The sequence below is a fragment of the Pogoniulus pusillus genome, chromosome 12, assembly GCF_015220805.1.
Source record: "Pogoniulus pusillus isolate bPogPus1 chromosome 12, bPogPus1.pri, whole genome shotgun sequence".
NCBI classification, from domain to species: Eukaryota; Metazoa; Chordata; class Aves; order Piciformes; family Lybiidae; genus Pogoniulus; species Pogoniulus pusillus.
This window is the reverse complement of record NC_087275.1, coordinates 16,518,021-16,544,157: the sequence shown is the minus strand read 5'-3', so window position 1 is coordinate 16,544,157 and position 26,137 is coordinate 16,518,021. Positions and strand designations below refer to the sequence as shown.

General features: G+C 37.6%; 1 protein-coding gene across 1 annotated transcript in view; it reads right to left on the bottom strand.

Annotated features, from left to right (window-relative positions):
* Positions 1-1,530: 1,530 nt before the first annotated feature.
* Positions 1,531-26,137, bottom strand: part of SON (SON DNA and RNA binding protein) — a 38,740-nt gene continuing 14,133 nt past the window's right edge. The window contains exons 4-12 of the mRNA XM_064152463.1: positions 25,081-25,241; positions 22,833-22,973; positions 20,698-20,886; positions 16,407-16,517; positions 15,926-16,042; positions 8,708-8,855; positions 4,919-4,987; positions 4,711-4,826; positions 1,531-4,180 (exon numbers count right to left, since the gene is read on the bottom strand). Coding sequence (XP_064008533.1) covers positions 4,022-4,180; positions 4,711-4,826; positions 4,919-4,987; positions 8,708-8,855; positions 15,926-16,042; positions 16,407-16,517; positions 20,698-20,886; positions 22,833-22,973; positions 25,081-25,241 — 1,211 coding nt within the window. The 3' untranslated portion in view covers positions 1,531-4,021. The remainder of the gene's footprint in view (positions 4,181-4,710; positions 4,827-4,918; positions 4,988-8,707; positions 8,856-15,925; positions 16,043-16,406; positions 16,518-20,697; positions 20,887-22,832; positions 22,974-25,080; positions 25,242-26,137) is intronic.

Here is a 26,137-nt window from a genome sequence, read left to right as displayed (position 1 = left end):
GCTGCACATACTTCCCTTGATGCACCCCAGGATACCATTTGCCATCTTGGCCACAAGGGGGCATTGCTGTCCCAATGTGGAGTTCAGGGTAGAACAAGCTGACTTTTCATTGAAACTTTAGACCTAGATGCAAAATACTAAACTTCCCCCCCCCCCCTTCAATTAATATCAGACACTAAGAGTGAAAGTGCTAATAGCATTATGGGGAACAGCAGAAGACAGGGTGTCTGAAGCCATTACTCTTTCATTTCCAGTTCACAAGTAACAGTTAATACCTTTCATAGCTGACTTGTCTGCCTCCACCTTTCATGGCCTCTGCAATTGAGCTTTGCAGTCTGCTGTAAGGCAGCAGTCCACTGCCATAGATCATTAATGGCAACTCTCACAGCAGCCACGTTCTGACGCACTGTCCCCTCAAGCTGTCACACGTGACAGCTGCTTATGACCCCAGAACCAGCTACTTCCATTCTGAAACAGGCAGCACCTTCCTAGTGTGCACTTGAGAAAAAGCCTACTTCCAGGGTCAGCACATCCAACAAGTTACTGAAAGCAACAGGGAAAAGCTATTCTGTAACTGTCTCAGGGAAAGCACTTTTACTGAAGCCAGTAACCATTCAGGCATGTGCAGTCGAGCCTGTTTCTAGGGAATACAGTAATTGCTATTAATTCCAGCTCATTTCTGTTTTCAAATCTAGGATGACAGTTACCGAGGAGCACTAATACCAACTACTAGGTTACAGCCATTTAAAGAATCTGAAATGCAGTTACATTCTTGTAGTTTGGAAATGTTTAATTACAAGAATTTACAACCAAATTCTTTGTCACATGCTTTGCACCATTAGCTGAGCTGTGGCTGCTTCCTTGTACTGTAAGCTATGTTGGGTTTAAGTCATAGCTTTGCCTGTAACTTTAGAAGCAATACCAGTTGCTAACAACTGTGGGATAAAGTGCTGTTCCTCAAGCATACTTGGCTCCAGTGAACTGTGCCAAATGTCCAACAGCATCACACTCAGACTGCTGCTCTTTCACCTAAAGGTCTTTCCAGTGAATACTGCCATCAGTGCAGATGCTTTTAGAGCAGTAAGGTTAATTTACTGAACCTGCCCAAAGGGGCGAATTTTAATCACAACAAAGATTTGTTTGGGAGGACTAGAGACTTCAGCAGTTGATTTCGACTTCATATACTTTTTTGCACTTTAAGAAGCAATTTCAAATTTTCCAAGGTACAGGAACTTCACCTTCCTGCTCCTCCAGTCCTTCACTATTTAAAAACTGCCAATCAAAGGAGACTGCCAATAAACCATTCTGGTGGAAGTTGGCTACAAGTTCTCAGGCACCTGTTTCAAAATGCTTCTCCCTCAGTGGAGAAGTCAGAAGCACTTTCAGCAAGATTACTCCTTGGAAAATAACTCTGTGACAAGAGGAATTCCAACAGACAAACGGGATCATGTCTTCCATCAGCAAGGACTCACAGACTATTCACCTCTAAGACAGCTTAAGTGCTGCATAAATAACCAGGTTCCAAGAAAGTGTTTCCTAGTTGTTCTTTTTAATAAATCACTACTTATCTATTCCTGCATGCAAAGGACACTCAAACCAATTCAAATTTACAATTTTTAACAGAAGCACATTGCTACACTAGCTTTAGACTCAAGTATCATTCTAAAGAACAAGGAATGAAACTAAAACAGAAACCCCCCAAATCAAGAACTGTTGTAATTTAGGCATTACAGACCTTAACTGTTTTCTTTTTCCATGTCTTCCTTTAGACCAGAAGTTAAATCCACAGTACCACATCTTTAAGGCATGAAATCCAGAATTTGCCTAAACAGTTATTTTTAAAATGGAATTTTAACAGAACTGCCTCTTGCTGCAAAAAAAGGTAACATGAATCTTTACATTATACATGGGGAATATAGATCAAGAAGAGAACAAAGTAATAAGTACAAGAGAGTGAATGTTCCTAGATCCTCTACTGCACAGCTGTAAAACCAGTGGACACCATTGACTAAATAAAATGATCAACATCTCTGATGCTTTAGCTCTACCAAACCAGACATTTAAACAGAAGTCTGATTAAGTGTTGCTCCTGCATCCCAAGTTAATTACTCCTAAGTTGCACATCCTAAAGACATATTTAGCTAAGACAGATACAACACCCATTTCTCCCAGACATCTTTCCATTGCTGTACCATCATAATTACTTTTGGTTTTCATACATATTCCAAATGCTCAGCAAACAAAGCAAGGAGAACTTCAAATACTTAGTCAGAGACTGAAAGCAAGAAGCCAAAGGGGAAAAAAGTTTAATTAAGGAAAACTACGTCCATGAAAATTAAGCATTTCTAGAACTCTTTGACAGCCTAATAAAGGGTTTTGTTTCTTGGAAGTGTGTGCTGGAGAACAAAATACCATTTCTCTGCTATACACAATGAGAGACATTGATCCCTGTCCCTTAAGGGCAAAGAAGGGCATCTTGTTGCATTAACAGTTGACAGAATATACACAAATCGCCTTACTTTGTGGAAGAAGAGGTACTAGCAATTCCTCACCTCTGCATTCCTACTACCATTGCAGAGGTCATCTGATGTAGGCCTGAGCACAGCCTTTTACTGCATACAAACTGTATTTTGTTCCTTACCAGATGAAGCTCTGGTCAGCAGATGTAATTTGGAGAGACCTCTAAAGACTTTTCTGAAGCAAACTCCTGAACTACTTCAATCTATACAATCCTGGCCATGTGCTCATAACTCAATACAAAACTGGCAAGAGGTGCACAACACCTTTTCCAAATCAAAGTGCACACAGCTAAAGAACTAATACTCCTTAAATTAAAAAGGGGGTTGGGGGGAAAGTAGGAAAAGCTTTCTACATCCTCTCCCTAGTCAAACTGCCAAAATTCTGAATCAGGCTGTCTCCTTGAGGGCAGAATACCCTTAGGGAAAATTGAAGCCCAAGGAGTTAATTTGGTAACAGTTAAAAGCAACCAAAAATGTCTAGAACTGATTCTGCAACTATAATAGCTGTTGATAATCCTGATGAAGCGTGCTTTTATACTGTGCGTTTCTTCAAGAAGCCATCCTGGCATACGTTTTAATTACTGCTTACTGACCAGTGATTAAGATTATGAACTTGTGCTGCTTTATTGACCAAGTTGGGTACAACAATTTAAGCATCATTCTATCCCTTCCCTCCCCCCCAAATCCAGTTGTAGATTTGTTAGAGTTTAAAATTCACATTAACCACAAATTCATACAATCAACATCAGGCAGTGTGTTACTTGGTTTGGAATAGACAACTCCATCATCTCCCTTCTCAGAACATGCAGGGAGAGTCACTTTTACATTGCAAGTCACATCGGTTCCATTGCTGGACTTTCTGCCATCCCTTTGAGAGCAAGTCTTTTGCCTAATCAGGTGTGTCCTAGAGCATGGGCTGTGTGGCCAGTCGCAGTGCACCACCGAGCTAACCCCCCAGACAGAACTCCAAGAGAAGTCGCAGTGTTAACACTGTACAACAGGGCCACCACCGTGCGCCTTCTCACGGGGGTCACAGTACTGGCCCAGTATCTGTCCAGCAGTACACGCCAGCCTCGACTAGACTAAGGTTAAGCCCAGTGACCTTTTACCATCTGTTGGCAAAAGCCCACACGCAGCTTTACCGAGACCAGGAAAAACTGCAGCATAGTATAAAACAGTATGAAAGTGTTAACATTCCGTACTGAAGAGGAATTGCATGGGCTTTTAAACAAGGGTTTGTTTAGATTACTGATGCCTCCAGAGTCTGTCGTCTGATTTAGTCATTTAAGAAATAATTACATCACTAATGTAAACAATATAAACATACCAAAAACTAAGTATGATTTAAATACATTTTGATGGTACAAAAGAAAAACCTGAAGGTGTCTGTACAGTTTTTACAATGTGGGAATTGCCAATGTATTTACAAACACGAAAGGGCAAATACCATTTTTTGTGCAGAGTATAATTTTCTGAAATAATGTCAATATAAAAAACAATATCTAGCGGTGTGAGGCACTCCTAAACATGGTGGTATTAACCATGCTTTCCTTTGGTACAAGTCCCATCGCTTGGAGAGCCGCAGTTGCTGCTGTGGCTTTAGCATGCTTCTTATTAAGGCTGGCAAAAGTAGGCCTATATTCATTTCCATTGACTCTCACCTGTTTTAGAAACAGAAAGGGAGGGAAAAAGGTTACAAAACGCCGCCTCACTTCCAGTTCAAGGCAGCATCTCACAGCTGCTTTAACCATGTTCTCTATCTAATTCCTCTATGAGGGCAGACAAAATCCACATCTGGCCTGTAAGTGCAATCATTTCAAACAGTATCTGCTAATGCAAGCTATTTTGTGAAAAAACCCACAGGCTAAGGTAACTGACAAAATTCATCGAATCATATAATTCTTTGGGTTGGAAGGGACCTTGCTCACTAACTTTACAACAGTAAGATTTAATAGCACAGCAAGAGTATGATACCACAGAAATTAGTTATTTTAGTGAGAAGTGGCAGGATGTGCTTCTCAATGGATTTACAGATTAAAATGCTTGACCTTAACAGAAACAGGATTCTGACACAACTTAGCAGATGTCAGCCACCCGTGTGGGGGCTTTTACGTTTCTGTAAAAATACAAACACGAATTCCTGTCACCTTTAATAGAGAAACCAACAGCAAACGAGGAGACTCAAACACACCTTAAAGATAAAATGTTTGCGATGATCAGGCCCACTATCATCCACTAACACAAATTCGGGTGGTGACCATCTTCTTTTGTTACAGATCTCCATCAGTGCAGAAACCGGATGTTTACCTTCCAAGATAAAACACATTTGAGATTCCAATGCCATTACCAAAGCAATCACTTTAAATGAGATGTTTTCTTCAGACAACCAAGAATCTCACCTGAAAGATCCTTCATCACAACATAATGTCCAGATCTCTTTTGTGCCTTCTCTCCCACAGCAACAAGCCCTAAATGAAACATAATAAAGTTTACACTTACGATTTCCATCCAATTTCTGTACTCTCCTCAGTAAGGGAACAATATGTATCAGTGCAGATGAAATCTGGAGACACCATACAATTGTCTTTTCTGAAGTCTTTCAAACCTCCCTTTCATTTGGACTTTTTTCCCCTCCATACCACTCTAGTAAAGACTCTTGACAAGCCAGGTAGTAGAAAACTCTGGGTAGTCTTAGTCAAGTCAGGAAATGTCTGAGTTTCCCTGCCTTCTTTGGAGAAACACTGAACAGGAGACAAAACATTACTTGTTTTGTGCAACCCCAAAGTCATACACTACTTTAACAGCTTGCCTCTTCACATACTAAGCATCTGAAGTACTTCCATTAAACAGTAAGTAAGGGAGTGTACCGAGTATATCCCTTTATGAGCCCTTTTTATTAACAGAATTCAAGTATTTATCCTTTATGTACAAATTCACAGACCAATGACAATGATTTAATCACATCTGAATATAAAGCAGCAGAAAAGCATGCAGCTGGGCCACAAGTCAATGCAGACAGCAAAAGTTCCAATGGAAGTCATTGTGAAACACTGAAGCCGAGTATTATTCTCACAAGAAATAAAATGTAACAATCACCAGTAAGCAACTACACCATGCCTATGAAGTGGCTCATGTTTCTTTCCATTCATTTTGCCATTACCTTAAATAAATGTAAACGAAATACCTGATGTCTTATTCAGAATTTCTCAACTTCAATCTTCCAATATTACTTTTTTTTCTTACCTCAATTTGTTCCTATTCCTGGCTTTGGTGAATAAAGACAAGTGAGATAGTGCAATTGTTTCCAGTTTCCTCCTGTTCCTTTAGCTTTGTAGCTGGCATTTTATTTTGTTCTCCTTTAAAAGAAAATTCTTCCCTCCTTACCAGATTTTCATCCTAATATTCATGTAGCTGCTACGTAGAGACCTTTCAAGTGGCATGAAACCCTCAGAGACTACAATCACTGAAACAAAGTTGTGGTTTTTTCCTAGAATTTTACAGAATTTAGTATCGAAAATAATTATTTAAAATAAAAGAAAAAGAAGGAAAAAACCCACAACAACCAAAACCCAAACAAAACCCAGAAATCCCCAACACCAAAATTATGCTTTTCTCCACATTAATACTATGTCTCACTCAGAGTTACCAACATTTGTGTCTTCTGCATCTCATCCAGTACACCTCAAGAGGATTTTCAAAAGAGCTGCAATTGCCTCTGACAAGCTCTGCTGATGGAATGAGCTTCTCAGAGCAACCAAAAAAAAGATCAAGAACAGTTTGGTTTCCATTATATTGGTGAGAAGACTACAGATCTCACTCAACTGTTTGAAAAAAACCAGGGTTTAAGCAAAAGTTCTGGCAATGTCAGACAACCCTTTGGTTCCTGTCTTAGGGCAGTCTCCTGAGCAATGAGTTAGCAAGCTGCTTGTTCCTTTATGTGGAAGTGGTATTTTATTGGGGGGATAAGTTCTGAAAATGTATTTAAAAACCCTTGCAAAACAAAACCATGTTGGTTATTTAGTAACAGACAAATTCCTTTTAGAAATCTGTAACTCTTCCTGGAAGCTGTACACAGAACATTTTTAAAGGCTTTTAATACATTTAAGCATCAAAGAATGCTAATGTTTGAAGAAGCTTTTCAGCTACTCATCAGAAATGTAGAATCACTGTTCAGCTGCTTCTCTGTAATGCATGAAACATGCTGCTGCTTCACAATGCAAGTTGCCTCCCTGTATTACAAACTTGGTTGGTTCAACATTAAAAAGTATTCTTGATCAATACCGAACACCTTCAGCTTTTTTGTGGAAATATTTAGATTTTATGTATGATAATAACCAACTATTTCTTTCAGAACTATGACCTTAAAGCAAAGCCTGGCTATCACAAAGGTTACCCATATTTTCAGATGATCTATCACATGCCACGAAGAGGCATCCTTTAACTCCATCTAACAGCTTTGATTGTTACTGGAGACCAAGCATTCTGAAGCAGAGAGCACAAACTACCTGTTGCAAAATGCCCAGTCAATCAGGACCTGATCCTGTCTCAGGCCACCTGATCCTGTCTCAGGCCTTAGGACTTGCTGCTTGAAACTTCATTATCAAATTCTGCAAGCTTTAAGGTAATTTCTATCAGCAACCACATGAGAATCCTGGAGCACACTTCTAGAACTGGAAACTTGAGCTATAACACAGCTGTGTACCACCAAAATGTTTTTCATGTTCAAAATATTCACAAGCTGTGCTGCAATAGTGCATCTTTCCTATGACATGTCAAGAAGCAATATAATAAACAGGTAACTCTTCCCACCTCACATAATTCATCACTATGTTATGCAGGCTGCTTGAGAAAAATAATGCTGAAATTGACTCTTCTCTTCCCCTTGACTGATGATTATTCATAAGCTGAAGCGAAGGAACTCTTGCCAAAAATGAGAACTTCCTAAGACCACATCAACAAAGATCACAGATTCACAGACTGCAGTCAGGTTGAAAAGGATGCTCTTGTCTAACCCTTCTGCAGTGAGCAGAGACACCAACTAGATCAGGCTGCCCAGAGTCACATCAATTCTGATCTGGAATGTATCCAGGAACCACTGCAAGCCTTTCCAAACAGTCCTTTCACAGCCTTCCTGTAGGTTCCCTTCAGATACTGAAACACAGCTGTGAGCTGGCTGAAAAACTCCAGCTCCCTCAGACTCTCCTTGTAGGGCTTGTGCTCCACCCCCCACACCAGCCTTGTTGCCCTTCTCTGGATATGTTCCAGCACCTCAACATCTTTCTTAAATTGAGGGGCCCAGAACTGGACACAGTACTCAAGGTGTGACTGCTGACATTCTGCATCTTGTAGTTTAAATGGTTAGAACTTGTAGAGGCATTTCAGGTGGAACACTTTCATACCGATTCACTCTGAAAACAGAACTCCCTGAAAGCACTGGCAAGATGGCCAATGGCATGAACCATGCAGCCAACTTAAGCAGCAGCACGCTGCCTGTAAATAAAAGGGTGGTCGCTGCATATCAAATGATACAAGCACAATGGCTCTCCACCCGTGGCCATGGACTATATAAAAAACAGGAGGAAAGACTGATAAAGCAATCTTTGGAAACCATGAGAGAAATACCACTGTAGGTGAGAACAGATGCCTGCAGCAGCCTCCAACTAGGAGATGGAACAGTAGGGAGATCAGACAGACAAAAGGTAAACAACAGCCATTTGTAAGCCTAAAACCATCAGTACGACATCCTGTTCATGTCAGGACTTCAGCTCAAAGGCACCTCAACTCCATAGCTCTCACCTCTGTCCTTCACCCCAGTTTAAAACCAATCTATTCCATCTTCTATCCTGCCCTATTCCTGCTTCAGCCACTTCCTCAAAGCCAAGTACAACAGCTCCTCCATAGTTCACTTCCCTGTCTGTGCTTTCTCCATACATCCAACTGAAGCACAACCCTCATTTAAGAACCACTGAGAAGCCCTTTTTAGAATGGGAAGTGAAGGTGTAAGGACAAATCCTACACATAAAATCCAGGACTTGAAAGACTGTTATCAAAATCATCTGTGCCATTCTGTTGGTTTTTACAGTGAAGCTGTACCCTGAAAAATCTTAGTACTTCCAAGTTATTTTGCCTATGTTCAAAACAGTCACAAAAAGCTTGTACTGTCATGAGACATTTAAGGAAGGGCTTACCTTTTCGATCTGTCTTAAAATCAACCATAATAGGCTCAACACTGCCTTCCTTGTTTTTTCCAAGCCCTTCTCCTTCTCTCCAGCCCATTTTTCTCATCAGTTGAGCTCCCATTCCTCCAGTTACAGGGGCTGCTCTTAAGAACTGATCCTATCCAGAAAAAGAAAAGTAAAACAAATCCTGCAGTTAGTACTAGGACTTTTAAAAATAAGTGGGACTTTCCAATAAATGTTTCTAACAACCTTTCACAGACTCAATTAAAAAAAAAACCAAAACCACCTTAGCTTTATGTACATTAACACTTTGTGTAAACCAGAATTCACGCAGACACACGAGACACAAATCAATATTCTCAAAAAGGAACAACTTAAAACTCTAATGCAATCCAAAAGTGGCAAGTGACCCATTTCAGACATAGGTATTTAACAAAATCATAACCGTCCAGTTTTTAACACGCTACTTTGGTTCCAATGCATCTCTTCTCATCTTGTGAAAGGAGGCAGTGTTAACTGTTTAACTGGCAACATGCGTGCCAAGTGTACCTAGTCGTTGAACAAAATACAAGCACATTTAGTAATGACATTCACATAGTGTTTAGGTGTATTTTAAAGATCACCAAAAAAAAAAGAAAAGAAAAGAAAAAAAAGTTTTCCGTTTTATTATACAGCAGTTGCACATTCAAGTTCTATTCTGAAAATCCACATGAAACACACAGGGGTTTATTTTCTGGGTTTTTTTTAAGGGAAAAAAAAAAAAAAGGCGCTTAGCCATACAGTTTTTAGCAGCAGTAGTCTTCACATTCTTTCAAATCATCATTAACACAATAGCTGTTAAATGGTGAAAGCTTATCAACAGAAATTTTATACATCTGTTTTGATGTAAAGAACTTTAAAAACTCCTTAAATGTTTACGTACCTAGGCCTCGATGGCCGCAGTGTTGTGAATAGTAGGGCTGGCATTGACCGTGGCAAGAAGGCAGCTACAAGGATTTGACCCTGAAACAAGTTTCCATATAGAGGGGTGAAAGTTCACAGGTTATTCTGTGAACTATCATCTCTCTTCTGCACCCCCCGCTGACCCAAGTAAGTAAGTCAATCATTTCCATCACAGCAAAGAACTGCTTGCCTTAAAATATACAAGTTTACACACTGGCACTGATAAGTCCATCAGTTATTTCGCATAGTAGGTTAGATGACACAATGCCTAGTATTTTTGTGACGGTTTTGCCTACCTCTGCCTACCATCAAAGTAAACTAATAGAACTGAGGGTTGGGGCTTTTTTGTTGTTGTTGTTGTTGTTGTTTGGTGTTTTTTTCTTCTTTATTTGAGTTGTGCTTGCAAAAGTAAGTGTTTCTCAGATTTGGACAAAAGGCTGACCTGATAGGTCCTTGTTTTCAATTTGTACATAAAATTGGAAGCATTACTTTTGCAGACACTAAGGGCAATATATTTTTATGGGGTTTTCAAACTGGCAACTGATATACCCTAGCCATGTATGTGTGTGATCCCCACTAAACATGGTGTTAAAAAAAGAAAAAAATTAAATTAAAAAAATGCTGAAGGTTCTCCAAATATTTACCAACTGATCATGCAATTGGATGCTGCACTTACTAACAAAGTGGTTTGATGGAAGAGTAGAGAGGCTAAGTGCACCTCTTCAACTTTTTTTGATTGGTGCAGACCATGCAGTGTGTGTGTGTGTGTACACAGAGACAATTGGTTTGTTTTATACAAACTGTCTCAATCTACACATCTGGAATGACTTTTACTTACTTCCATTTTTCATCCTCCCCTCTCTTTTCCAGGCACCTCTTATAAGAAAAGAGCAACCATGTAGAGAATGATACAAACCCCAGTCAATGTCACCCTGGGTTCCGATTCCTCTTTTGCACCTGCTTTGCAATGATAGAATTTTCAGTATCAACATCTGTTTCATTACCACCAGCATGTATTCAGTTCACAAATGAGAGAGTCCAATTTCTTGATGAGGTCATTTTAACGTTACACAGCTTTCTCATCACACTTGATCTGGTACTAATTCAGGCGTTAGGAAGGATGCGAAAAACTCCAAGTAGTTTAAAAAATAGTAAATAGTTCAAAATCAATGCCTTAAGTTCCTATGTAGGAATTATGAGAGCCTGAACATTCCAAATATTGGAAATAACAAAAGAGTTCTAAATTTCAAGGTGCGATTCATTAAAAACATCTCTTCTAATGTGTGAATTTAGAGTCCTATATGGTAACTTCAGGAGGAATTTCTTACGTTACGTTAACCCTTAAAGATGTACAACAGAAGCAGGACAGCAAGAAATCAGGAATGAGAAGTTTTGTTTTATTACAGAACAGCTGTACTTCTACCTCAGACTAAAAGGCTAAACGAAGTATGCTGCTAACTGTGAAAGGAGACAGATAAAGCCTATACTGACTCAGTTTCATGAAGAAGCAAAGGCAATCTGCAGCAAGTGAAAAAGGTAGTTCTGTCGTTTGGGGATTTGTTTTGTTGGGTTTTTTTTAAGAATAAACTGAATCTAAGTCTCTAATGTTATCTGAACAATTATATTTATCTTTTAAAAAATAATTTAACAACAGATGACTTCATTAAGCCCACAATTTAACAGAGTATGGCTAAAATTAGTGCCAGGTAATGACATTGTATGTAAACACACAAAAATGTCAGAAACCTTAACAAGAGAAGAACACTTATTTTCAGTTTAAAAAATCATAAAAGGCTAAATCTCACATAACTATTTACTAGCTATGTCTCTGGCCCATCTGGCTATCAACCTCAAGAGCACAATACAAATTTATTATCATTTTTCTCATCTTTTGATCCCTAAATTCCATGGCAGGTCATCAAAATAAAGCACACTTCTGTTCTCCCAGCAGATGGAGACAAATGACCAGCTACATTCTTCTGCCAAAGTATTTTCTTTAAACAGAAGGCTACCTAGTAAAATCAGATTACTTACTAAAGTTATTTAGTGATTTTGATTATTCTTCTTTCAGTGCTACTTCAGGGCAACAATTGTGGGGACAAGAATGCCTGAATTGTCATTTAAGAATCTAAGCAAATATACACACAAGAAAGTAATTTTTACAGTTTTTTTTTCTGAAACAATACAAGTTGGACAGTCACTGTCTAACTGCAACAGCTGTCCCTGGGAAAAATTACAGCACAAAGCACTAAAATGGGCAATCTACAAATGAGCACCATCATTACCTGAGAAATCTTTAAACACATCATCAATTTCTAATTTCTGCTCTCTGAATATCTCCATTCCTTCTCCCAACGCTGACATGGCACTAAAACAACTTCTGTCAGAGGAAAGGTTTATTTCTTTTGAGTAGTACTTTATTAAAGGACCAAAAAGGCCTTAAAGGCACTAGGGGAACATTTTCATCTATAGTATAATGGCCCGTCTTTAAGATTAAGACTAACTCTGAACAATTTATCTGAGTCAGGTAGCAGAAACAAGCATTTACGATTGGCAAAATTTTTGTAAAGCAACGGCACCTTCCATTAAATTAACTGCCACCTCGAGCAACAGCTGCATTCCTGTCCCAATACAGGAGGAAGAATACCTTTCTGAAGAACCTCATCAACTGTCTTACTAATCTACTCTCACAATAAGCCTCAGGATTTCTATTCTGTTCACTGCTTTAGCATGCAATCTGTAGAAAGCAAGCTGAGAAGAGCTAGAAAAAAAGAACATTTTGAGATCTCAACAGGGAGTCTGTCCAGTATAACTAATATATAGATTACCTGCCTTGCCATGTGGCCTTCATTTCCAAGTAAAGCTCCTTGTGTCATATGAGACAGGAAGAATACAGATTTTTCAGGAGCCTTGTTAGAAGGCTCTTGCACAAGCAGTCCTTGTGCAAGTGACAATTACAAGACTTAGTTTTATCTTTGTTGCTAACACTAAGTTTTAGACAAATGGAAGGAACACTTTTATTTAATTGTTCAGAACTTGCTGCATAAAAGAGAGCATTCTAGCAGCCACTGTAAAACTGCTTTATATAGCACGACTGAACGAAAGCTCCATGTGCATGAAACACTGCAAAAATCTTGTTTGGGAGTGCAAGTTTAGGCTACAAAAGCTGATGAATCCAAGAACAAGTGGTGACTCTGGGAAAGTCTGAGTAAGTGGACCTCAACAGAATTTGCTTGGAGAAAAAATATTTGACCATTTCCTCTGACTTTACATTTAGTCAGTAGAACAGTGTATGTGTAAGAAAAAAAAGGTGAAAAAAAGGCAACCTCCAGAACAAGTCATGTTTGTGAACTGATTACACGAACAATGATGAACTGAAACAGAAACCATTTTTCACAAGAAAAATATGCTATTGTTCAGAAATCTGTTTTAATTATACAGGAAACCTAACAACACATTATTCCTTTATGCCCAGAATGCTGTGCATGAACACCATGAATTAGCATATTACTGGGAAAAATATTTCATACCTCTAATTGGTTTGTCAATCATTCAAGTATGCCAGGTTAACCACTTCCATAACTAATTCTCTCAAAACTTTGAGATTAAAACTGAAGTTGCAGGCCTGTTTTGGTTTGAGTACATATTACCTCTCCAGAGTAATTTTTAAAGTAGAAAAATCAATCTAAAATTCAAGAAATGCAAAGTGAAGACAGCACTTATCAAGCAAGTTCCTCAAGCACTTCTTCCCTCCTGACACTGCTCTTCCTGTTTGTTACCTCTATTTAGCTTTGTGATTATCTCTGCCAAGCACCATGTCTGCACATGTTCCAATTCTTTTTGCTAATGATACACAAACAACTATCTGACACAGTGTCTGTTTCTTATGGCAAGTGCTTACAACAATTTCCCAAGCAAAATGCCTTCAGTACACAACATCCTCACTTAGAAGTGTGCATTAATTTACACATGCTATGTATCATGTTAAAATGCATTTTCTCAGGCCCAAAAAGGAGTATAAGTTTGATTTCTCAGGCCAAATAAGGAGTACAAGTCTGATTTCTCAGTGCTACACTGCACAATTAACAGGAACTAAGTTAAACAACTTGAAGTGCCTAAGTAAAATACAATCTGTACTTTGCATTTCATGGTTGGTTTGCATTCATATCACTGAGAAAGATAACATGCATTCAGAAACCATCATCTCTACACATCTTGTCCTGTGGCAACACTTGCCAAACACAGGATGTGACTTCACATTAAGTTCATCAAATCTAAATGCTTTTAAGACTTGAACAAGCCCCACCACTCCTAACACAAACAAAAAATAAAACAAACAAAAAAAAACCCAAACCAACAAAACAGAGCAAGCCTTGCACAGCCCCTAATGCATTTTGTAGAGGGTGCATGACTGTAACTACTTGTTATTTCATGAGTTTGATGGCAATGTGCGTGCAAATATGGAACCTGGAAAGAGCAAAAGAAGTCAAGCTGAGGAATGCCAGAGCAGGAAAGAGGACTGTGTCCTCATCTTCGTCACCCAACCGCTCTTCTTGTTTCCAGTAGCAGCCTCCTTTTCTGACAAACCACATGATGCTTGCTAAGGAGGATGCCTACTACTGCAAACCACTGTATTTTTACAGCCAAGGACTTAAGTGCTTCTGCCAGAGCACTCTTATTCCTAGATTCAACAGAAAGTTCCAATACGCTTCTGCTCCTCATAGTAGTCGTATTCATAAGCCAGAGATCACTCTTCTCTCATTTTCACCCTGTAAAGCTTTTTGCTCTTTTGAGTTTTCTTAAAGCAGATTACAGAGTGAAGCTAAAAGTCTGGGGGAAAACACACTTGCTTTCTCTACTTATGTTTTGTTGGCTGATACTCTTGCCACTGTAAGGCCTGGAAAAACTCAGATCACAGAACCTAATGGAATGAAAATGGGATGAGATGGAGGCTTGTGAAAGAGATGATCAGAGATGCTTCCTTTCCATTGCCTTGAGAACCCATCCAAAGTCCTGCAGAGTGGAGGAACCCTTTTAGGTTTATTGATCTCTTTCACAAGCCTTGTGGTGGAAAAGCTCTCCTTTTCTGAACAACACATCCCTGCTGAGTGCTTTATATTTCTAAGTTCCTCTGCCAGGGACAATTACTGTAATCAAAGTCTACATTTTGTTACAATCTCAAAGCCAGTAATAATTAAAGCTTACTTCTATGCCCTGAATCAATACTGAGAAGAGCCCAAAAGCCTATCTGGCAAGTAATTTGGACCTCTGGCTCTCTGTATTGTCTGGCTATACAAAGTGGAAAAAGCAAGTTAGTGATTCTTGGCAAAAAATATTTCTATTTTTTTAGGATGTTAGAATTCCAGGCTTTTAGTGCTCAGTTTACACCCAGTTTTATGGAAAATTCTACCTAAGCCTCCAATCTAACCTACTACAAATCTAACCCTGGTTTGAGGGTTGCCTCAATACCACAATCTGTAAGGACAAGCAGACATACTGTATATTCAACTAAATTACTTGCAAGACTGACCACTGTAACTCTTTCTTTTTGCCTGTAAGGTGGATATTGCTTGAATTCCTCAGTTCTACTTCTTGAAAGAGAACCAGTTTGGTATTCATTTTCAAAGATGAAGCATGAATTATTAAACTTATAAAACGCATGTATGTATGACGCACCACATCCCAAAAATAAGTCAGTGTTACTCTGCAGTAAGAGGTAACTATTTCACTGTAGGATGGCATTCAATCTATTAAACCATCTGCAATTCCTGATTTAATATTCCAGATCTCATGGTTCCCAGAAAACCCTGGTGATACAAATAGAGGCAAAGTAGCAATCAGATAGAACCAAGTCAAACAAAATGGCAGTTTGGGCATTGGTTCACCGGATCTGATCACAAAACATCACTGACTTCAACAATATCAGGATCAAACCTTGCCTGATCTGTGCCAATCCCATAAAAGTAGTGATGGACCTACCACTGCAACCATAGCAGTACTGCAAATGTCATTTCAGTGTAAGGTAACAGCATGTAAGAACCAGTTTGACTCAAGTAACAGACGCACACATTATTGAAGTACTCATGTCACAAGCAACACCTTCGCACAACAAAATCGATACAGCAGCAGCAAGTGTCTAAATCAATCAAAGACAGTGTTTTAACTCAATCTGTTGTATTTGACACATGCATTACCATAGGTTAAGGCACATTTGTTGTATTTTCCAATACTTCCACTGCTACTTAAAACGTCATAGTTAGAAAAGTATGTCTGCAGAACTTCTACCTTTCTAATCCATGCTTGGGGACCACTGTTGGTCAGCTCATCTGAGGACAGTATCTGTGCTCCAGTACTTCCTGTGAACTGGCCAGGTATGGAGTTTGATTGAGCCCAGGCATCAATCTACAAAATAAAAATGAAACATAAAACATAAGAAATGGCACTTTTTACCTTTGCAATTCTCTGTTGATTCTCAGAAGTTTAGAGCTGTGTTCATTAATACTCATTTGTAAGCAATCGCTCCAAAAAAATGAGCATTTTTCTATGCTAACCTTAAAGCATGAGCTCAGAGTCTCGCAAGACTATTACTCACTGTTTCCTTAGCCTCAAAATGAGTGTTATGAAGTGCAAAATAAAGGCAGAAAGTTTAAACACAAAACGGGCTTCCAAACCCCTGTGGTTGCATCACAAAAAACCAAAATGGCTGGCATGAAAGGTAAACATCTGCTTTAAGTTGATCAGAATGCTGATAAAGAGCGCAACATACCTGTTCCTGTGCACGGTTTAACATGCACATGGCCTCTAAATCAAATGTGTTTTCATTGAGCCTTTTCTGAGCCAGTGCTCGATCGTTCATAGCTGTAGTTATGTCCACGCCCTAGGAAGAAAAATACCTTTTTTAGAAATGCTGCAGACCATAATAGTCTATTTGATCTGGAAAAAGCTGGTGTAAGATAAATGCTAGAAAGTCGCTTTATGCGTTGAATAGTTCGTTTGACATGTGAATAGGCAACATGAAAAAAACTTATCTTGGGACTGCCTGTTAAGCATATACAATATGGCTTTCCTAAACAAGTACAAAATCCAAAGTACAATATCCTGAGACAATTTAGTAACACCTGTTCACATAAAATATCAAAACAGTTCTTTTCAGATAAGTATTTTGGTCAGAAAAAGCTGTGGTGTATAATACATAAATAGCATTGGATCGAAAAGGAGAATTATATGCAATTTAGCTAAGAAATTGAATTTTAAAAACAGCCCTCATACAGAGTTGTTCACATGAACATCCTACTATTAAGGCTCACTAAATCTTCAAGTGGTATGTATGGAAAAAAAAAATATATAGCAAGATTCACATTTATTCCATGAACTTGGCTTTAGTGTTTTAATCTTCAGCCTAAACCAGACTCAACTAGAAGTAAAAACCAGATCCATAGCTCATAAAATTGACTTGGAAAGGATTATTTAGGTCTGTGCTGCTGAACTAAAACAAAATTTAAGGAAGAAAAAAAAAAATCAACCTATCTCATGCATACCAACCAGAATCATTTGGGTAAAATTATGGACTAAGTGAAGAAGCTCAATGCAAACCTCTACTCTGTGCAAAGCAATCCAAGAAAAGAAATCCATAACATTTGGGAATAAAAACATGTAACAATTATTGTTAATACACAGATCTTTTGTAAAGCTACTTGTGCCTTGTTCTTCATCTGATGTGCCTTTTTGAGGATCATTCTGTTTTCAAAGGAGAAAAAGAACAGTGCTCAGAGAAATTTATTTGGAAACAAGCATGTGAAAGAGACTGAAAGAGATGGAAGTGTTTGAAGCACAGAAGAAACTCAGAAATCAAAACAGCAGGTGGCATATAGACAAAGTAAAGTGACAGTTTGCTTTGTTTTGTTTTACTAAAGGCTTCCACGTTTTGTTAGTTGCTGTCTCACAACCTTAGCCTCGGACACATTATACTAGAATAAAAGGCCAACAGAAAAGAACTGAAACTAATTTAAAATTGATTCTGCTGAACAGAAAATTAGTTAATCCACAAACCCCACAGGAATCAGGTAAAAAAAAATAGTAAATACTGAAAAAAATAGAAGAGAGACATGAATGTCCACAATGGCAAAAAAAATTTCATAGTCAAATTACAAAAATAATTATTTTATGACGGAGGATTCTTTTTACTGCTTAGGATAAAAAGTATTTCTGTTGGGAATACTACTGCTGAAACATCTGCAACTGACCAGGACTGACTTAAAGTTCCAAGTCCTACGTGTCTACAGAACTGACTTCAGCGTTTACTTTTTGTCCCACCTAAGAGAAACCACACATCATGAACAAGGCACAAGAAAAATCAGATTTCCTAATTATGACCTAACATAACAGTCATGTGTGTGCAAGAATGCCTGTTTAAAATACACGCTTTGAGTTAATAAGCTTCCCTTACATAGTTATAACAATTCTTTAATCTTTGGTTCGTGAAACTGGTTCAGGAGATAAATAAAAGTTATTCTACTCACCAAAAGCTTCAATCCAGCAATACACATAGGCATGCAAGTAGTCCACTGAAACCACATTAGGACCACTCACATACTTAAACATACATGTGTACTTTAGTGCTTTACCGGACTGGGGCCTATTAGTAGATAACCCTGGTTAGTTAGAATTCCCATACACTTTCCCACATGGTCAGTCACCATTTTGGAGACCATCATGGCTTTGTATTATGTCAAGACATTCGATGGCATCTTTGGATCTTGAAAAAAAAGTATCTCTGCTTGAAGTATGAAAAGTTGTTATTATTTAGTCAAGCAAAACAGTTTCAAGTTCAGCATGTTATTCTCCATGAGAATTCTGCCTTTTCAATCCTGGCTCTTAGTAACATTTTCCCCACAGACAGAAATCACAAATACTGAAGCAAGAAGGAAAAGGCTGACAATAAAAAGAAAGCATTTCTGACATACTTCATAGGTCCACTGACACACTAAATGCATTTTCTACCTTCTAAGATCAGGACAGCTTCTCTGCATATGTCACCTGTGTAGACTCCAAGCTTAAATACAACACTTCAGTCCTGTACTTTCAGACTTCTGAATACAGCTTCTTTCTCATGTTTCTCTTGACTTCTAGAGATATGCTGTTACTTCAGATTACTCATGGCTTTTTCTACCATCTCCTACTACAATTGCACTAAATGTTTTAATAAAACAATTCAAAATGTACTAGCAGGGCCATTTCAGACTGCATATTCCCGTAACTAATTCTATGGCTTGAACAAAAATGTATTAATAAAATCAATCACTTTTTTTTTTAAAATGTCAACATAGACCTGCATCAGAATTGTGAGGATGAGACTTCAAAATTAGCAATAATCAATAGGGGTAAATTGTATGTCAAAGATCCTGTGAATCTAAGCACACACTCCCAACACTACTCAAAACAGCAAGGGAGCTCATCTGGCTTATTTAGCTCAAATAAAGTCATTTCATCAAGAAGGTCTCCTCAGAGGCATTTAAAAAAAATAAGCAGAGAAGCATTCTGTTACCTTTCAGACTCCCTTAAGAAACATACAGAGATTCTGCTACTACAAGAATATTCCTGCATGTCTAATTAAAGGATCGTCAAACCCAAGGGAATAGTACACTCTGCTGTCAGCTAACGACCCCTGAAATCACCCTTAACACAAACCAAGTTAAGGTAAAAGCAAATTAAAATATTTATTTACAAAATATAAAAACAGACAACATGGTTACAAGCATTTATAAAGATACACATGACAGGAAAGGATGTTATGCTGAATGTATTTACGTCAATGTCAATTTTTAAGGCTTGCTCTACACAATCAATACACAAACCATCGGTGCTTTGCTAGCTCAATTTGTGACACAAGCCTAACTTGCAACCTGGATGCAGACATCTACAGAACCTGCCCGAATCTGTGAGCATATCTTTAACCATTTGAAGGACAAGACATTTTGCCACCTGGTATAAACACAGCCAAATATTTGCATACAATGTTTCTGTGCTCTGGACTTTTTACATATACACTAGTAAACTGGGAATAACATTCTCCACAAACATTTCAGAATGCTTTTCAGTCATTCATGACAAACACCAAACAGCAGCTATCATCTACACTGAGGGAACAATGAACTGGGTGTCTGATCATCAAACTGAGGCATACTGTGAAAATGTCTGTGGACGAGGTTATATTTACTGTAATCATGGTGCTGTCAAAGACACAGAAGAGGAAAAAAAAGCACTTTCTGTGCTACAGGAAGTGAATGGTACAATCTTAGAAAGTTCTTCAAAACAGAACATACAAAGTGGAAAGATTGTCCCATCAGAAATTGATACCAAGGCTTTTTTGTTTGCATTGAAAAGTATGAGAATGGGTCTTCGGGCTGAAGCAAGGGTAACATGAACTTGCAAAAAGTTACATCTGCTTTAAATATTTAATTTACTTAATTACAAAATCCCCACAAAATATCCTTTTGAAGACATTTTAAGGGGAAAAACAATAGGGTTTTCTTAGTTACTGATTGTTAATTAGTATTTTCTTTTAGACAGCCATATGGAAGACAACACATGAGAAAATGTGACTGTAAAGCTTAAAAAAAAAGTAGATACATCTAGATGAAATGGTAGGCTTAGAAATTACTTTTGAGTCTATTTTTAATGCATTACACTTCAATGCAATGTTATTGCTCTAAGTGGCAGGAACAAATTAAATTAAGGTCTCAAAGGGCATTGACCTCTGCAGGAACCTGAACAAGAAACTTGCTTTTCATCTTCTAGCAAAAGTTTAAACTCCATTGAGACAAAGAAGTCACTAGCTGACAAAAGCACACAGTATGGGTACAGGCTGCTTTCATCATTGCCCATGTGAACACGGTGACCAAATCTGAAGGCTGCAGCAGTTTGGGCAGTTAGCTCACTGACGCATTAGGCGCTACCTATGTAAGCTTTTTTTTTTTCACAGACTGCGATTTGATGCCAGACTGACCAGGTAACAGTTTTGGTTTTCTTATATGATACGCTTTTCTTTCCTTCCTTACCTCAATGGATGGTTTGGGGAAAACATCATCCTTGCTTTCTTCTTTGCCTTTTTCAACTGGAACCCATTCTCCATACACACTATCCGCTTCTTTTTTCCTGTGTTGAGACCCAGATGAAACAGGGAATTCCTTTGACAGGCTGACCTGATTTTTTGGTTGTGGTGGTGGTGCTGGTTTTATGCTAGGAGTCTTAAAGAAACAAAATTAGAAGAAGTTAAAAACTTGAGAACACACAATGTTCACAATTTACCTCTAGGAAGCTACTTACTGCATACATTTGGCATTAAGCTTTCACAGCACAGTCATTGTTACTAATATCAAACCAAAAGCCTTTATAATAAATCATTTTATCACAGCCTTAAAAGTACATGAATAAACAACAAAAGGCAGTGTAAAAAAATGTGAAACAGCTAGAAGCAAAAATTGCTTAAACCAGCTTCAGCAGCCAAAAATTTGCAAAAATCTTACTCACAATTAATGTCCCTCTACCCCACCACAAAGTGAGTAATCTTAATCTGCCACACATGTATTTTATAATGGAAAGCTCCAAAATAAAATGCCTGGGTAGTAAAAACGTTGGCTATGATATCCACATAATGATAAAAAGCTCTAAATTGCATAGAGAAAGACATTTTCAACATTTTGCTTTCTGCATTTTGATTATTTCTTAATAGAAGCATGAACGTCAAAGTATATTAAGTCCATGAACTTGTTTTCCTTAGAAGACCTTGCTAATATATTAAGAGTCTGCAGAAATACCCAACAAGTTCTCTTCTAAGAGGCAAACAGAGCCCAGATAGTTCACAAAATTGAGCTGAGTAAACCTCGACTAGGAAAGGAACATGGATGAGAATGTAGTATGACTAGAATCTGGAAAGAATGATACTCAGAAGGTCAAAACTGTGGTAAACAAGCAGAGCAGTCTATAACCACTAAAGAACATTCCTCTCTGGAGTCTGTAAAGATCTCAAGGTTTCTTGAGTTTTGTCATACCACTTTTCTAGCAGTAGAACATAAAGGGTAAGTGTATTTCTACCTTCTATCTTACATAAATATGTACTGTTGCTTACTCTGTGGATGCCACAAGGCATATATATTTGTACATAAAAATATAAATGTATTTTTATTTTCAATTAACATATTAATACTTCTACAGTACTTCATACTCTGCAAAGTCAGAGCAGACTTTCACACAAAGCTGACAGGATCATCCTATTTAGAACACAGCAGAACACATCTAGAATTTTGCTAGGGGTTTTTACTTTGTTCCAAAAGCACTTTCCAATTCCAGTATTGCCTGTAAACGCATAATCTTTCTTTTCATGAAAACATGATGTAAAACCAATTCTCTTAGTGTTATTTAAGATATAAAAGCTGCTTTAATATTTTTTAAAAGTTTCAATCCAATTATGGAAGCTACACAATTTCATAGAGAGTGGGCAAGTTTCTTATTGTACTTTTAACCGCATCACAGTGCAATTTCACCAAGATCATAGTAACGCTTTCAGAAGCTTTTTCATAGCTACCTGTCTGCTCAATTTTTTTATAAAAAATTATATGAAGTAGCATAGTCAAGTATGTTCAGGATCTGAATTAATATTTTCAAGTGAACTTCAAATCCAAGGAGATAATGTCCTAGCAATTTTATTCCAGAATAACCCAAGTTATTAATATCAACCGTAGAAATATCAGTTCACGAAAACATTATGTTTTAAAGCTTCTAGCAAGCTGTGCTGTTTTCTTTAAAGCCAAAGTTCCCACTGAAAGAATATCATCCTCTTTTTTCTTGTAAGGAAGCATTTTTTCCCTCATGACAAAGCAAGAGTCAGTATAGAGTTTGTCTTTAGGCAATGATCACTTGTAAAGTCAGACAAGTCTCAAAGTAATGCTTATTATCAAATAGGCATTTTGTACTAAAACAATCACTAACAGCTTCTTCACTAAAATAATCAAATGCTTTCTCTTAATTACTGTGGCTAATGTACCCAGAAATGCCAAATGCACCATGATATATATGCACACACACTCAAGTGTGTAAAGAGGGATTATCAATCCCCCTTTAAATTCTGAAAAATTACTTCTGCTATTTAAAAATAACCACAATTTAAAATACTGAAAATAAAAGAAACACTCACCGTTAAATTAAAAAAGATAGGTTTGGGTTCACTGAGCTTAAAAGGATGATTATAGAAAGGACGTTCTTCCTCCTCTTCATCAGAAACATGAGGTTTGTTCACTATCACATCGTCTGTGCTCTGAGCAATCTTCTTGCATTTCTAAAAAAACATAAGATTAAAAAAAAAATTAAAACTAGGAATCAACTTTGACTTTCAATCAAAACACGTAAAAAGAACATTTTTACTAAAAAGTGACTTTCTCTTCTAAAGCAGGAGATAAACTGAGAAAAATCTTTCAGCAATGTTGTCAATCTATGTGACTTTTGACATTTTACACACATGATCAATTACCTGCCTACAGTTTGATAAACACACATGCAGTAAGTAATTTTACAGACACAGGATTTGAAGTAGCACACAGCAAAACACGCTGCACAGTGCTAGCTGCAGGATATGCACCTAAGACTACAAACTTTCCAGGAACTCACTGTTTGTCTGGCACTCCAGCTAACTAGCACACTGCAATCAGATAGAATCAGTAACTATTAATTCTTAGGTTTTCCTGCATAGCAGTTTTGTGAGTTGTGCTGAAATTTCCAATTTCCACTGGTAGTGAAGAGACCCAATTAGAAGCAATGGCTCCAAGATCTCCAGTTTCTTCTGAAACTGACATTGGCCAGTTAGGAGAGAGAAAAGTTATGAAACATAAAGGTGCCAAGGGGATATTGCAGTCAAATATGAACTTAAAAAAAAAAAAAAAAAGAGAGAGAGAGAGATGCTAGAGTGTCCAGAATTTTATCATGAAAACCTCTCCACTGATCATGGTTATCTGCACTGAGTGCTTATCAATAGCAATTATAACTCAGTTCACAATTTATTTGAGAACATTATGGGTTAGTATCATGCTTTTATGATGTTTCCACTCATGAGAAGTAGACTTAGAAGACACCTGAGAACATAATATTTGGGAAAATATTCGCACAGTGAAGTCACCATCTGAATTAATTCTAGTTCAAGCTCATAAACCTCATCTGTTTGATGACCTGATCGTTGGCATGTAAGGAGCAAACAGGGAACTTTATCATTAAAATCAAAACATATTGATGCCACTGTTCTTAATCATTATAAAAAAGGCTTTTGCACTCTTCTTGAATACTTAAAATTACTAGAGCACATTCTTTAGGCAACAGGAAATGTACTATTTGGAAAGCTAATAAACAAAACCAAAATATATTACATATTGTTATTAGTTAAGTAGCATGCCCAGTTTGCAGGTTACACTGCACAGTGGAAAGACAGTGCAGTCAAATTTCCAAGCAGCTGAACACACTCTGGCAGTGTTCTCTACTTAAGCACTCCACCATATGCCAATGGCCTGCACTGTTTCTGTGGCAAATTCTGTTACAAAAGACTAGTAACAGCATCCAGCAAATTCCCATAGTTGGAAAGGACAAGGAAGGGGCAAGTTTGGAGCTATCAGACTGGCTCTAGCTACACTGAATCATGGTTGGGTTACATAAAGAGCCACTTAAGATAACTGCATAATCTCAGCTTTTTCACTGACAAGTACTTCTGCTTCCACTAACCCATGCACAACTAAGAAACTACTTCTCAGCAATTTGACATTGCTTAATTACAGACACTACTTCCACAAAGAGATATATCAGAACTGTCACACTGGTTATGCAATTTAAAAGTAAATAAATAAATTTTGAAAATTTTAAAGGACCCTTTTACTTTTCCATTGCAAATTTTCTTGTTTCTAAGGAAAAAAAATAAAAACGTAGAGGGAAATTAGGAAATTTTGAACAAGCTGACATTGCTACAGTAAAAGAACAAGTAGCAATTTCTTTCCTGCAATCAGAAACCATCTGTAAACTTCAACTGAAAAATACAAATTAAAAGATACAGAACTATGTGAAGTGGGTGTTTGATTTTTAATTCATAAATAACATGTAACAATCTCAAATGCACTAACAAAAGAACACAACTAACCAACAACTACAATCTGCTTTTTATTAACAGGACTACCCATCCATAGGAAAGCAGAACAGAACCAAAACCACTCAAAGACCTGGATTTCCACACAATTAAAATGTCTGCTTTCATGACTTCAAAAAAGACCTGCTTATAGAATAAGCATACAAACCCCAAGACAGCTTAAATGCAAACCACATCCTGACATGCACACAGAATGTCAGCTTGCCCAGGAGTCACAACACAACTCCATTTACTTATTTTCAGGTTTGACGCTGCTCTTGCTTACCTCAGTGAGCTCTTTCAATGTATCTCTTGATGACTTCTGAGTTGCTTTCTCGTCCTTCTTTTGAGATAACAAAGGCATCAGGCTTGGCGGTAAGGGAACGCCAGACTTAGCACACATAGCAGCTGCGTTTGCTTTGGCTATTTCAAGTAGCTGGGCCTTGTCTTAAAAAAAAAAGTGTTTTTTTTTCAGTCAAAATTACTATTTTTACAGATTCTCATTTGAATAATAAATAAGGATCTCTGTCAGACTAAACCAAGTACACAAAAAAAAAAGGCACAAGACTTTACCCACATTGTGCATTTTCATTTCCTGGAAAAATAACTAAAACTGTCCTTAGTTCCTCCAGATTTTTTTCATTTGGTCTCCTCAACAGACAAATAAAATTGCAAACTTAACACAATGCAAAGGAGTCCAAATTACAACACTCACAATCCTCCAAATCCCTGAAGTTTTGATACATATTTTACTTCAGGGATTTACTTTAGTATTGGAAATACCAAGTCATTTCTACATAGAAGAAATTACAAAGTGTACTTCCTAGCTACCTCTGCAAAGCATTTAAAGATCCTCAGGAAATCCTCTCAAGAGCCCCAGTATGTAGCCTAAAAACTACTTACAAGCAACCAACATAAAAACATCTAAAAACAACGCCAGTGAATAAAATATGGACTTGCATAAAATACAGTTACATGCAAAATCGTTAATAAAAGAGTATTTTGATTTATGAACAAAAACTCACATGGCCCTGTCACAGAAACAGGGAAGGAAAGCAAAGTCTTATCTGATCTGTCAGTTTGCAAATAAATGAGTTACCACTACCTCAGCTTTACAAAAATCCTAAAAGGATAACACTCCTTTGCTTTCTAAACAATAAAATACATAATCAAAGCAGGAAGGCAGGTTCAAGGATGTTCATTAACTCTCATGTTCTACACAAAAACACTTCTCTGGTAGGAGGGGCTTCCACAGTAACTTTTTAAGAGAGGACTATAAGGATCAGAATCTGTGGTCCACAGACTGTACAAAGGCTCATCTCTCTAAATTAAAACCTTCTCTC